Source organism: Psammomys obesus, unplaced genomic scaffold, assembly GCF_907164565.1.
Source record: "Psammomys obesus unplaced genomic scaffold, mPsaObe1.curated_primary_1811, whole genome shotgun sequence".
Classification (NCBI taxonomy): domain Eukaryota; kingdom Metazoa; phylum Chordata; class Mammalia; order Rodentia; family Muridae; genus Psammomys; species Psammomys obesus.
Genome location: NW_026591872.1, coordinates 12,346,827 through 12,361,767, shown reverse-complemented (window position 1 = coordinate 12,361,767; position 14,941 = coordinate 12,346,827). Strand labels below are relative to the sequence as shown.

The following is a 14,941-nucleotide window of genomic DNA, read 5'->3' as shown; positions in this document are numbered from 1 at the left end:
GAGAGAGAGAGAGAGAGAGAGAGAGAGAGAGAAAGAGAGAGAACTCTAAAGGACTCAATAAATGCTAGTGGAGGGTCAGCAAATTTATGTGAAGAGTTTATTTCTTTGGTGGCTGGGATGATGTCTCAGTGATTAAAGTACTTGCCACACAACTGTAATGGAATCTGGATCCCCAGAACGCACAAAAATGCCAAGTGGGTGTGGTGGCCCTCCTGTAATTCTAGCCTTGGGAGATATGAGATCCTCAGAGTAAGCTGGCTAGGAATGCTAGCCACAGCACTGAGATATGGGTTTGATTGACTGAGAGGCTCTGCCTTAATGAATGAGGTGGAAGACTGATAGAGACTGATTCCCAACATTAGGCTAGGGGCTTTACATGCATGCTCATGCACATGTATTCATACCCACTTGTGCACATACAAATATGCATATCCACACATGTACATCACACACATTTGAAAGTGGAAAAATGCAGTGAGTCTATTTCTCTGGATGTATTCATAAAAGACAAATGTAAGTTACACTTATTCCAACACTAGTCTAAATTTTGGAACTAGAAACATTAGCTAATGTCCACTAATAAAAGTTACTCATCTCTTAGCTAAATGGACTTGAAAGGGTACAAATGCTCACTGTTTGCAAAAGGCTCTGTTTATCTCATTCAAAACAGGAACCTACTTCAGGATTTCTTCCCTGAGTAACAAGACACATAATAAGTGTAATGCAAATCACTCCTTAGTCAAACATTTATTTACCATGAAAAGAACATTCCCAGTAATGAATGTAGATAAAACAATATAAAAAGAGTTCTTTATAGGTAAAAGATTTAGTTGACAGTATGGAGGATTAAAACCAGGGCCTAGGGAATGTTAGGGAAGTACTCTACCACTGAGCTGCATCTCCAGCTTCCCAGCCCACTTTTAACTTTTTTTTTCCTGGTAGCATGGTCTCTTTTTATATATTTTTAAATTCACTTTACATCCTGGTTGTGGCCCCATTCTTCCTTTCCTCCTCTTCTCACCCCCTCTTCCCTCCCTTTCCCCTCTTGACTCTTCCTCAGAAAAGGGTAGCTAACTTTCTCATCCACCCCAGCTCATGAAGTTACATCAGGACTGAGCATGTCCTCCTCCCCTGTGACCTGACAAGGCAGTCCCACCACAGGAAAGTGATCTCAAAGCTGGCAAGTAAGGCTGTGTCTGATGCAGTCTCCACTTCCCTTACTAGAGGGCCCACATGAAGCCTGGAATACTAATTAGCTATTAAAAACAAAGAAATCATTAAATTTGTAGTCAGATGGATAGAACTGGAAAAGATCATTCTGAGTGAGGTAACCCAGAAAGACACACACGGTATATACTCACTTTTATAAGGGGATTTTATCCATATAGTACAGGATAAGCATACTAAGAGGCACAGACCCAAAGAAGATAAATAACAAGGAGGATACAAGAGAGGATGTAAAAATCTCACTTAGAAGGGGAGACAAAATAGACAGAAGTAGTGGTTAAAGAGAAGAAACAAGGTAGGAGGGGGGCATAGAGTTAAGAGGATGGAGATCAGAACTGAGGAGAGTGAGGACAAGAGGACAGATAGCCTGTAGAGAAAAGAGAAATTCAGGATGGGGTTATCTCTGTGACAAGCTGGAGACCTAAGTCATGATAGACTCTTGGGAGAATATGAGGGAGACTCAAATAGAGACTCCTAGTAGCAGAGGCCATAGAGACTGAAGAGGACACCCTCTAGTCTAGTTAGACTAGTCTTCTTGTAAAGGGCGGGGAACACCAACCTACCCACAAAAGTTCGATCCCAAATTTACCTTGCCTACAAGATGTGCAGGGATAAAGATAGAGCAGATAGAGTAGAGATTGAGGGAATACCCAACAACGCCTGGCCCAACCTATCAGAAAGTGCCAACCCCTGACACTATGAATGACGCTCTGCTCAACTTGCCTGACAGAGTTGTCTTTTGAGAGCCTCTACCCAGCAACACTTCAAAACCAATGCTGAAACTCACAGCCAAACATTGGATGATGCCTTGAGATTCTTGTGGAAAAGTGGGAAGAAAGAGAAAAGGACCTGGAGGTGACAGGGGCTCCACAAGAACACCAACAGAGCCAATTAACCAGGGTCTAGAGGGACTTGCTGAGATTGAAGCATCAACCAAGGATCACATATAGATTGGACCCAGGCCCCCTACAAATATGTAGCAGATGGGCAACTTGGCTTCATGCGGGTCTACTCTTAACTTTTTACATGTAGACAAAGCTTATTAATTTATCAAGCTAGCTTTGATCTTGTGATCCTCCTGTATTCAGTCTTCCAAAAATACATATGCCAAGAGGCCCAGAAGGTTCAAATTCAAGAAAAACTAAAGGAAAATTATAAGTTCTCAGAAGAAATAGTTCATATGAAATATAGAGAAGAAACAAATCATACATTTAACAGGACAAGAAAAGAGTGATTAGATCAGTGAGATTTAAAAAAACAGAGTGAAAGGATCATTGGTATTAAATGAATCACCAAGTTATTATCTCAGACTTTACAACCTTTTACTTATTTGCATGTTCTCTACCCATCTTTCTTTTTCTCTTTCTTTCTTTCTTTCTTTCTTTCTTTCTTTCTTTCTTTCTTTCTTTCTTTCTTTCTTTCTCTCTCTCTCTCTTTCTTTCTTTCTTTTTTTCATGTTTGTACTTGCAATAAAAATCCTTAACCAATTCTTGCATTTCAAGCCTGGTCTCTTTTCCATTAGCTCATTCTATATGCAGCAGCAGAAGGTTCCTTCTAATATGCCAATTTACAACCTTGTACTAGTTCTCAAAGTCTCCTGAAGTTTCTAGAGAATCTCTGGCTCAAGCATAAATTTATCCTACAGATCCAGTTTCAGATATCATAATATAACCCTTCACCCTTTTCAGAAAAATCTTATAATTTCTCATTCATGGTCAGTTTTCTGTTACTTTGCATCCCTTTAGTCAAGGCGTCCTTACTTCTGGAAGAACCTACTCATTGTAATACCTAAATACATGTTTGTTTCTGAAGTACTCTGATTTGACTGGAAACATATCTATGATGAACCCTAAATCACTTTTTTAAATCTACTTTATTCATATGTACTGAATATATTATTCGGATGTATTTCTAGATAATGTTAATGTTACAAGCATCAAGTGTCCATTAAGATAAAAATAGGCTGATTTTGAAAATGAGTTTTACAGAGATTGTCTGGTGAATCGATAAACTTTTATAGTACACAAGGGCTTGAGTAACTGCGGGAAAGGAATTGATTGTGAATACACATTATAATCTCCACAGCATTCACTTTAAATCATTTCCCAAAATATTGGTTTAATCAAACAAGTGAACATTAACCAGCAAAGATTATTAATGTTCAGGTTATCATGAATGCAAATTTCTATTAACCATAACTTAAATTTAACTATACTGAAGATACAAGTATACTTTCATGACCACTAAATTACAGATCTCACACTGTCTCCAAACTACTTTATAGCCAGTATGTAATAAATATTAATGACTATTTGCAAGTTAACATATTAGTTAATAAATGAAAAAAATAGACTTTTGTTCTGAAAAAAAATAAAAATAGTCACAACAGCAAATAATTCTCACCTGTTCCCTCTTAAACTAATTCTAATTATCCTAGGAGCTGTAAAGTTTCTGTTATTGAAAATGGTTGCAGAAAAAAAGATTCACGCCAAGTATATCATTTTGCATTTCACAGGAAGCAAGTGTAACAAAAGAATCTTTCTGAAACAGAACTTGGAGACACAGCACACGTATGGAACTCATGAATTTATGGCACATGATATAACAGAGGATATATACCGTATTAATAGCACGGTCTCATGAAATATCCTGGTAAGCCCTGGAAAAACACCAGACCTAAAGGAATATTTCAGAGTCAAAACAAGAGGAAAGATGTTCACAAAGGGGAAGTGATTATTTTTGATCCCTGATTACTGCCGTACAACAATGTGGATAACTTCCTTATTAATGAGCTACAGTAATTTAATAACACTGAAACACACTAAGCCATGGAAAGAATGACAACTGTAACATCTACAAAATAAGAACTCCCGAAAAGAACAAATGATGACGTGAGTGTATAATTAAACAAAAATTCATTCTTCAATTACAAATGACCAAGGTTCTATGTTTTTAACCCTGAGTCAGTTATGTTCTAGGAGACAGAAGAGGAACCTCCATAGAGCCACCTATCCCTCTGATAATTACTTACTGTCTACAAAGGTAGTCAAAATGCCTAATAATACATTTTATATATAATAAGACCTTTTAAAGCTGGTTGAGTCTCCTAGTTACTCCTAGAATATGAAAAAAATTATGACCATGGTATTATAATGCTGTGACTGACTTTAAAAAAAAAATAAGCCATGGTTTAGTTTATAGGAAATCAAAAGTGAAGAGAGGGTAAAAAAAAAAAAAAGAAGAAATGGTTAAATTTAGGAAATAATAGACCCTTGCCTGGGCAACTAAATTAGACTCTTAAAAAGCAAATTATACTAAAAAAAATGGAGAACTGTTTTACTATGAAAGGTACTATAGAGATCGTAGTATATATATATATATATATATATATATATATACATATACACGTGTATATACATATATGCCCCCCCACATATATAATATATATGCTATACTAAGACTTTATTTTGCTTTTTTGTTTGTTCTTCAAGACAGGGTTTCTCTGACTTGCTTTGTAGACCAGGCTTGTCCTTGAACTCACAGAGATCCACTTGCCTCTGTGCTGGGATTACTCATTTTGTTTTTTAAAAAGCTATAATAGCTATTACTAGAAAAACTGCAAAAATATGAATATAAACTAGATGGCAGATGGTATTGGGAATTAATATTAGTCTTATGAAGTGTAATTAAAATGTTGTATGTATGTAAAAGTTTGTCCTGTTTCTTACAGATACAGGCTAAAGTTCTTAGTGTTCAGCAGATTAGTAGCATTTAACTTTAAATGGTACACATAAACGTATGCATGCGTGTGTCTGTATGTGTAAGACATGTGGGAGTTTACTGTATTACTCCATTTTTCCCTGTACATTTAACATTTTTCATCAAAAGCAGGTACAAGACCAGAGAGATGGTGCAGCAGTTAAGAGTACTTGTTGCTCTTGCAGAAGACCTGGGTTTGATTCTTATTATTCATACAGAGGCTTATAATAACCCATAACTTCAGTAACAGGGGAAACCAACACCATCTTCTGGCCTATGTGAGGAGGCATTGCATTCACATGGTTCATAGACACAGGTAAAACATCCGTACATAACACAGAAATGTGTTTCAAAAATTTAAAAATAATAATAAAATATAAAACAGGAATAAAAAAAAGCTAGAAAATGATGTTTGGGGTAAAGTAGCAAAAATGATGCAGAATCTATTTTAAAAGATGAAACAAAATTTGAGAAATAAGAGTATGGTGCTGTAGGCACCATACCCAGTAGGACATGGCCAACACAAAATTAACTCAATGGTAATTTTGTAGACTTTTTGCTCATAGTGTTTTGTTTAAGCATTTTTTTTCCTGCTGGTCTTTTGCCTGTATATTATGATTTTCCATCTTGTGTTTTTATGGTTTTTGTTTTTGTGTGTATGTTTCTTGGTTTTTTTTTTTTTTTTGTCTTAAAAATATCTAGTTTCTTTTTGTTTGCCTGTTTGTTTTCTAAAGACAGAGAGAAAGAAAGGACATGGAGTTTGGTGGATGGGAAGGATCTTGGAGGAATTGGGGGAGGGGAAATGTGATTAGCCTATATTGTATTTTTTCAATAAAAAGGGAATATGGTAGTAGAAGAAAAACAATTATGAGAAACAGCACACTGAGAGTATATGAATTTCTGAAGAAAAGCGATTTCTTTCAAACCCAGATAAAACTTTCTATCATGAAAGCTCAATGGAAACAAATAAGATTTAGTGTCGTAATTTGCTCTCTGAGTCACAGGTGCAACAATTCCATGGCAATGACACAAATTACACTCAGACAAGCCAGCAGGCTACTGTTTCTCTAACCCTTCCTGCTGGACAATACAATCACTTAGTCTAGGCCTAAGCACCAATGTGGTTTTACATGTAAATGGTAACATTTGGCTCTTCACTTCATTATAGCTGGTAAAAAAAATGAAAAAAGCTAAGACTAAACCTGTGGTGCCAACCTGTACACAAATCCAACAATAATTTTATTTAGCAGAAAAATTTTTAATAGGATGAACTTACTTTTAAATCACATTTTTTACTGAAAATAATGTTTTTTTCCTCCTAAGACTAAAAATACTATAGAATAACTTGGCTTGGGAAATAATTGTTTGTTTGTTTTTTTTTTCTTTCTTGACTTACATTAGGTGAACAAGCCCTCGGTGTACATTATAACCATCTATGGACTGAGTTTACATCTCAGTTGGCAGAGTGCCTGTCTAGCTTGCAGGAAGCCCTGGCTCTGATCCTCAAAACTGGATAAACCAGATATGCTGGAATATACCTGTGATCCCACACTGAGGAGGTAGAGAAAGGCAGATCAGAAGTTTGAAGTTGTTATCAGTTGAACAGGAAAGTTAAGTCTAGCCTGGTCTACCAAAGAAAAAAGCTTCTGAAATGTCAGTCAAATACAGACTAATAGACTCTATATCTTAAGATTCTCCATGGTGAATGGGGGTTGTAGTAAGCACCCTTAGGGACTAAGATGCAAGTTCTGCAAGCTTCCATAACAGCCTGTGCTCTCATTAGAAGCAAAGTTCGACTTGATATAATGTAGAGAGAGATACTGGAGTGGAAGTCAGAAAGTCTGGGTGGTAGATCTGTCACTAACTTATCTGACTATGGGCAAGCAAATGCCTCTGGGCCTCAGTTTTCTTGTAAGCATAATGAGGAGAATACAGCATCCATACCAATTTATATGAAGGTTTGATGAGCTTAACAAGCATGATAGCTCTGAGAGAGAGCCTTTAATATATCATCTGTTATAGTCCCAACAAGAGTTAACTACAGATTAGTCTCTCCTCTTTCCTCTTAGGCTTAATTTAATCAAAGGGTGCTGAGATAAAGTGACATTCTTCTTTATCATTTATCAGTTTCCTTAACCCCGAATGAAGAGAGAAGGCACAGAAATAATGGGGACAAGACATGCAAATTAAATTTAAATAAGGTTTAGGATGCTTCTCACCAAGTCTATGAGTTTGGTGACAGGGACTTCTCGGATTGGTCTTTTCATTCGACACAAAGCCTCTAAGGAAGTACCAAAGCAACTTGGAAGGTAATTCCCACTGATGGTCAAGAAGTAATCTTTGCCTCGATCCAAATGAAGGACAAGAATATCTTCAATCTTATCTTCACCTGAGTTCAGGATGGTTACAGAGTCTTTGCTGACGTATACATCAAGGGAAATGTCCACTGTCTCATCTGAAATGAAAGAGATGGTGCATTGTAGCACAGATTTTTCCAGTAAAAAAGCAACTGTCCTCAAAAACAAAAAAACAAGAAACTACCACCAAGCAACAACAAGAAAGAGATGGGACACACAAAAACAGCATCACCAATATAAGGACAATGAAGATAAGAGACACATGGTTAGAGAACAAGAAGTTAAGCCAAGGTGGTGGAAGTCTTGAGGAGTTGGTATGTGGCAAGCAGAGACAATGGTAAAAGGAAAACTCACTTGGCTCCAAGTAGCCCTCAAAAGGTTCAGCTCGAAGCCATGGTTTGCAGTATTGGCTGTCATTAAGTTTAGGGATGAAAGAAAAATGGCAGGGAACCTGTCCATTGTTGCTGATCTGGAACTTCTCCTTTTGCAGCTGCCGAAACTTCACATTCTCAAACATAAACTGGGGAATAACAAACAGACAGACACAACCATGCATTCATAGTAGGGGAAGTAAGTTGGATTATTCATAGAGAATGTGAATCAATAAGGCAGTTATTAATAAGATGTGTAATTACCACATATGTTCACAGACCGAGACAACTTGCTAATGTTGATGTTCACACATTTTTAGCTAACACCAGCAGAGAAGGTGTTAGGTAACTCTTGACCCCAGATTGTTTCAGGGATCCTGAGATGGACATGATCATGGTCCAGGGTGCTCATTCCGTGACTAAGTTCTGTTCCCTCAGACATATGAACGAAGCACCAAACAAGAGTAACTAATATGACTGCTTCTAGCTGCTAGGTGCTGCTGTAAGATCGCATTATGTATTAACTCATGTGATCTAGAAAAGGGAGCTAAATTTCTGAGAAACTAAAACACTCCTGCATCTGCCAAACTGAAAAGCTGACACTAGAACGGAGACATTCTGACACTGGAAAAGATGGTTTTAAACTTGATAACCTTTTAAGAAACACAGTTTCCTTTGTGTTCACTACAGTGAACAGTAGATAGTAAGCTATGCAGTTTTTCTCACCTCTCTCCTACTAAGTTCTAATGACGGAAGGAAGTCATTTTCCATTCTGTCCATAATGCGTACAATATCTTCAAAGACCTTACGATACCTCCGTTCATCCACAACCTTCACCTAAAGGGGAAAGAGACACCACTTTCAGCTTCACATGCTCCTACCTCCTCTCCATCAGAGGTTATCTAATAATTTAAAACTAGGCATTATGGGATTACCTTAAAAAAACTGTAGTATGAACAGTGCCCTCAAAATTTTAATAGCCTGCTTCACCCATAACTTGCACCTCAAACGAAATAGATCTTTATTTAGTCTTACATCATCATCTCAACTTCTCTATCTTTAAGAGTTTCTAATACATTTTAAAAGTCACTAAAACAGACTAAATTAGTAGGCATCATTAAAAAATTCACTTTAAAGGAAAGGTAGGGTTAGTTGGCTAAATTTCTGGGAAAAAAAACTCTAGGAAGCTTGATAATAGTACATATTTGGCTAGTATTCTTCCTTCCTCCATTGTTAGTTATCTGACAGCAGAGAAAATGGGATAATTGCAGTAAAAATTATTTTTTGCAGTGTGTAAAATGACAGTGCTAAAATGTACCCACTGCTATTTTTTAACAAGCATAAAATAGTAAAACTGCAGTTAAATATGACGAAAGCATTTCAGTCCATTAGTTGCTATGCACATTGGCAGGAATCAGGTAATTGCTCAGATTATGTAACAGCAAAGGTATGATATTAGTAAGTAGAGATGGCAACCATTTTACAAAAATGCCACCACAAAATGTCCTGGAGTAAAACCACAATAATCAACAAGTCATTTGGACTAATGAACTCAAGAAAATTTTCAGATGACATAAGACTTCCAAGAACCTTATCTAGCTGTATTTTTTTAAATATTAAAATTTCATACAAATTAATGTTACAATTTAGCACAAGTAACATAATATCATTGTTATATGTGAGGCATTAATTCCCTTTTTATCTAAAGTCTAAAATTTCATAGAAATCCATGTTAAAAGGAAATTTGTGTATACAGCAAAGGCTCAGAGGCAGATGTGGAAAACAGGTGAGCCAAATAGTCTAGGGAGTCAGTTTTTAAAACATATCTGAGGCATAACTTAGAGAACTAAGGATTGACCACTTTAGTCCCATAGTATGTGTTAGGTTGACTTTCATACTCCTACAAAATTTTGTAATAAATTTTAAAAATTATTTTTAGAACTTTCAAGGCCACAGAAGCAAGTAATATTTTGAGAGTTGAGTGGTTCACCTAACTGACTCACTGGTGAGATATGAATTTGTATTTGTATCTTTTCAGAAAGACAGGGAAAGCAAAAGACTCAACCTGGCTGAGGTTTAAAATCACAGGTGCCTGGGCCTATTCATGGGTCTATTATCCTTCCTTTTTTCCTTTCTTTCTTCTTTCCTTCCTTTTTTTCTGGTGTTTTTGAGACATGGTTTCTTAGTGTAGCCTTGGCCATCCTGGAACTTGATCTGTAGACCAGGCTGGCCTTGAACTCACAGAGATCTGCCTGCCTCTGCCTCCACAGTGCTAGGATTAAAAATGTTCAACATCTTGCCAGCCCACAAAGAGCTTCTCAAAATTGCTGTATCACTTAAAAGAAACAGAATTCTATTAAAGATACACAAAAATATAAAGAACTCATGAAAAATTTAAAATACCTAAGTGGGAGTTTAGGATTGATTTGTAGTAATGAAAAATATTCCAAGGTTTTGAAAGGAAACATAACAACAACAAAAATCCAAGGAAGCTAGTGTTTGGGAAAAGATCCCTTCTTTAAACAGATTTGGGCTTTCACATGAGAAAATTAGTATATCCTGGAAGTACAACTGGACTTGGATGGGTTTAATTGTACCTTCTGAAGGCATGTTTAATCAGTATATTACCACTATTAAGGCATGGTGGGGTAGTGGAAAGAACATAGATTTAGGAGTTAAATGGCTGAAGAATTGAATCTCAGCTCTCTTTCTAGTTGAATACTCTCAAGGATCTCATTTTTAAAGTCCCTGGTTTTTATCTGCTTATCTGTGAAATTGAAAATATTTAAGTGAACACTCTTGTGGCAAGCAATAGATGTGAGCAAATGACCTAGTACCACTTTTAGCACATACCTACTATGCACTGTATGTGGGATTAAACACATGGCTAGTATCATTATTGTGTTAAAAATTCAAAGTGAAATGGAAAGGGGTGGGGTGGGGTGTGGGCATACAGGGGTGAGTATATCTCAGTGCTTGGCTTATATTTAGAAGGCACAAAACCCTGTGTTTGATTCCTAGTATCACATTAAACACAACCGTGCATTGTGGAAGGAGAGAACCAATTTCTGCTAAGCTGTCACATTTGACCTTCATACATCCCACAGCATGTACCCTTCAATAAAAATATAATAAAAACAACAACTGTAACTCAGAAGTAGACAAAAAATAAAGTTATTGGTTATCTTAAAAATAAATATACTCTAAGAACAAAAACTAATTTTATTTCCATAAGAAATACCTTAAAGTTATTCATTTTAAAAAGAGGACTCTGGTCGGGGCAAAGGGTGCTAGAGAGATGGCTCAGCAATTAAGAACACTGGCTGCTCTTCCAGAGGACAGGGGTTCAATACCCAGCACACACATGGCAGCTCACAGCTGTCTGTAACTCCAGTTCCAGAAACTCTAGTATCCTCACATAGATATACATGCAGTCAAAACACCAATGCACATGAAATAAAAGCAAATAAATATTTTTTTTTAAAGAGGACTCAAGACAAGAGTCACTGTAAGACACCTGGGTGACACCTATGTCAGCAGTCCCTGAAACAGACATAAACAGAAGAAATCTGTCCCATTATGCCCTTAGCATGCATGAAAACATTAATCTTTATGAGTTGGTCTCATTACCAGCATACTTTGTAGAGGAGGAGACTGACACATAAGGATGTTAAATAAATTGTCCATAGTCTCACAATTACAAACTGGTTGACCTGGAATGCAAAACCAGGCAGTAGACTACCAAAAAACCCTAGTAAGAACCACACTTATCCTGACAGGTTACAAGACCACATGTATGGGAAATCCACAAGAAATATCCAAAGTATAAATCAGCAAGATTGTAAGATAATCTGCACATTCATAAAACAGCTAAAAAGAGAAAAATGTCTTCATAATAGAGATAAACATGAAGTAACTGGCTATAAATTCAGCTCAAGGCACAACCCAGTTCAAAACAACGTAACATGTATGCTGTTTGAGAAGATTTCACTGTAGCAGATAGGACTATAGCTCTTAAAGTAATGAGTAGATATGGTCCTATTCTGATCAGTGTAAGCCTACAAAGCACAAAACACCTGCACATCGATAAAAAGACTGGAGCATGAGATCTAGAGAGAGTGTTTGAGAGGGTTGAAGGGATGGTAACCACTCAACTCTGCAAATGATTATTTGTTTAAAGAACATTCATGACATGCTAGATTATGAATCCACCCCATATATACATAATGCTCTGGAAAGAGCTACTTAACACTTAAACAAATGAATGAGCAATCAACTATTTACCCCAATATGGAACAAGGCGCTAACAGGTTTGTGGTCACTAGTTTTGAGTTCCATGTGACTCCGGTAATGAAGTTGATTAACATTTATTCCTCTCCAAAGAATTCGGTCACACCAGGCTGGAACTCGGCATTTCCCACTGTAAATAAAGGAATGAGTCACAAACAGAACATACCACACAAGAATGTAATAACACACATTGGTTTAGAATCACATTAAGCCTCTTTTTATATGCTCCCAATGAACCACACACTTCTTCCCAGAGGAATCTTCTTTCCTACATCTCAAGCACTGATACCGGCTTGTACCTGCTTATCAGCCATTGAACTCCTAGCACTACTGCCTTAGTATTATCTCCTAAATGAATAAATGCTTTTATTAAGTTTAGGTCTGCATCTTAAACAATGTCACCATAGGGGAAGATGAAACGACACCTTCTTTAAATAGCCTTATAAAGTCAGGGTTCCACTGTGACCATTTTGTCTGCCTTTGCTCCACCTGACTGTGAAGGTACTTCATAATAGCCAATTGAGTGAGTCAAAAACTGCAATCCTCTATTCCTCTATTGGGTTTAACCTCTGGAAAAAGAGCAGAGCTTTCTCTTCTAAACCTGGACTTTAATGGACACATCTAGCTTCTTTGAAAGAGATGAAATAACATGCGTGCATGCAAGCCTGAGCATAGAATAGTCCACAGAGTACCGAGGGCAAGAAAATTTTTTCATCATTTATTCAAATAAGGAATGCGTTATACACTTGATCTAGGAAGTGACTCAAATATTACTTCTCAGTAGCTCTGGAGTTCGATCTTAAGTGGCAGAAACCAAGCAAAATAAACAAGGTTCCTCAGTGTTCTTTTTCAATTGTGGACTGGCTCCTTGGGATATATGAGACATTTCCTCCTTCCTCCCCCCAATGATCTCAGAGTCTGAAGCACCTGAGTATGCCCATGGATTCTTTTGTCTTTCAAGCTTCTGAGCTGCTAGAAAAATAGAAAAAAAATGAAAGCAACGTATGTGGGGGATAGACAGTTAAGATGGATTTACTGACAGGGTCACTATTTTCTGGGGAGATGAGGAAAGCAAAAGGGTCCAAGGAATAGTTCTCTCTCTTTTTTTTTTCTTTCCATCAACAGCAGGTGTGAGTTCAGACATTAGGGTTCTAAGAGGTCACTAATGCATTATTTTTAAAGACACCATCTCCTGGCTTTTGAGGACACCTGCTTTACTTATGCATACATATAAGCAGGTGTCCTCAAAAGCCAGGAGATGGTGTCTGATAACCTGAAGCTGGAGTTACTCAACTTGGACCCTCTTCAAGAGCACCAAATATTCTAGCCACTGAGTAATCCCTCCAGGCCCTCACCAATGGATTCTAACATGTTCTCAGAACTGACAAGGACTATGCTAGAAGAACTGCTTACGACTCTGTTCTCATCTTCTGGTATCCAAAGTTAAATAGCAGAGAAGTAGTTTGGAAAAAGGGCTCAGAGCATCAGTTAAGAAAGAATGATAAGCCAGGCATGGTGGTGCATGCCTTTAATCCCAGCACTCTGGAGGCAGAAGCAGGTAGATCGATATGAGTTCAAGGCCATCCTGGTCTACAAAGCAAGTTCAGGACAGCCAAGGCTACACAGAGAAACCTTGTCTCGAAAAACAAAAACAAAAAAGAAAGAAAGAAAGGGTAACATTAGGAAGGCAACAATCTAAGCTAGTTTGCAGGAGTGACAGTTCTGATAGTGCTGGAGGCAGCTCATAAACTATCAAATGCTCTGACATCTAATGAATACTTTCCTACTATAAGCTCAGTTTGAAATACTCTTCTGTAATAACACTGAGCACTGAGATCTCCCTCTCTGCATATGGAATTATTGATAGAAAAACTTCCTAGCCTGTAAGGAGGGATCTAGAAGAACACTGAAAAGATCAAGCCTTAACCTTTCTATGAGAATGTTCTTATCACTTTACCTGGAATCCCATCTGTCAGTTTTAGAATCATACTTGTAAGTGGGAATAAACTTGATTTCCCCTTCATTGAAATCCACAAAAGCTTTTTTCTGTGTGCGCTGAATGTTTAACTACAGACAGAGAGAAACATCACATAAGCACAGCAACACCATATTAATGTGATATTTAGGCTGACTGGCCACTGCTTCCTTTCTAGATATTCGGCTCCACAGCCTTTTCAACTGTGGAAAAACACACAGATAAAATTTCTTATTTTCAGAACTCAATATCAACATTGCCATAGATTCTAAACTCACCTTCTGACAACAGTTGTTGTTTTAGCACAGTGTCATTTTATTGCCAATTATGGCCAGGACAAAATTGTGAAAACAAGAACACAGAATAATCCTACATTGCTTAGAACTGGGCAGGAATGATCTAGCATAATTATAACTATAACAAAAAGTACACGAACCTTGAAAGAATAATTTCAGTGAATGTTTTTTTAATGGGTGAGTAGGGTCTATAGAGATGGGCTCAGTAGTTAAGAGAACATACTGCTCTTCCAGAGGATGTGAATATGTTGGATGGCTCACAACTACCTATAAACTTCAGCTCTAGGAGATCCAGAGCTGCCTTCTGGCCCCATGGGCACTGCATTCACAAGTAGGAACCCATATTCACACATACATATACACAGTGATCCTCCTGTCTCCACCTCCCCTTGTTAATGCTGAGGTTACAAGTGTATGTGGCCATGCTTGGCTTTTTAAAAAAATAATTTATTGTTTTATTAATTATAGTGTATTCCTTTTGTATGCCAGCTGTAGCTCCCTCCCTTGTGCCCTCCCTCTCCAACCTTTCCTCTCTCTTCTCCCATGCCCCTCTCCAAGTCCACTGATAGGGGAGGTCTTTCTCCCCTTTCATCTGACCTTAGCCTATCAAGTTTCATCAGGACTAGCTGCATTGTCTTCCTCTGTGGCCTGGTAAGGCTGCTATCC

The 14,941-nt window shown here is 37.4% G+C and overlaps 1 protein-coding gene across 2 annotated transcripts in view; it reads right to left on the bottom strand.

The window, feature by feature from the left end:
• Positions 1-14,941, bottom strand: part of Ocrl (OCRL inositol polyphosphate-5-phosphatase) — a 63,753-nt gene that overhangs the window by 13,177 nt on the left and 35,635 nt on the right. For both annotated transcript variants that reach the window (XM_055612160.1, XM_055612161.1), the window contains 5 exons: positions 13,962-14,071; positions 11,999-12,134; positions 8,441-8,551; positions 7,698-7,863; positions 7,206-7,441 (listed from right to left, as the gene is read on the bottom strand). In XM_055612160.1, coding sequence (XP_055468135.1) covers positions 7,206-7,441; positions 7,698-7,863; positions 8,441-8,551; positions 11,999-12,134; positions 13,962-14,071 — 759 coding nt within the window. The remainder of the gene's footprint in view (positions 1-7,205; positions 7,442-7,697; positions 7,864-8,440; positions 8,552-11,998; positions 12,135-13,961; positions 14,072-14,941) is intronic.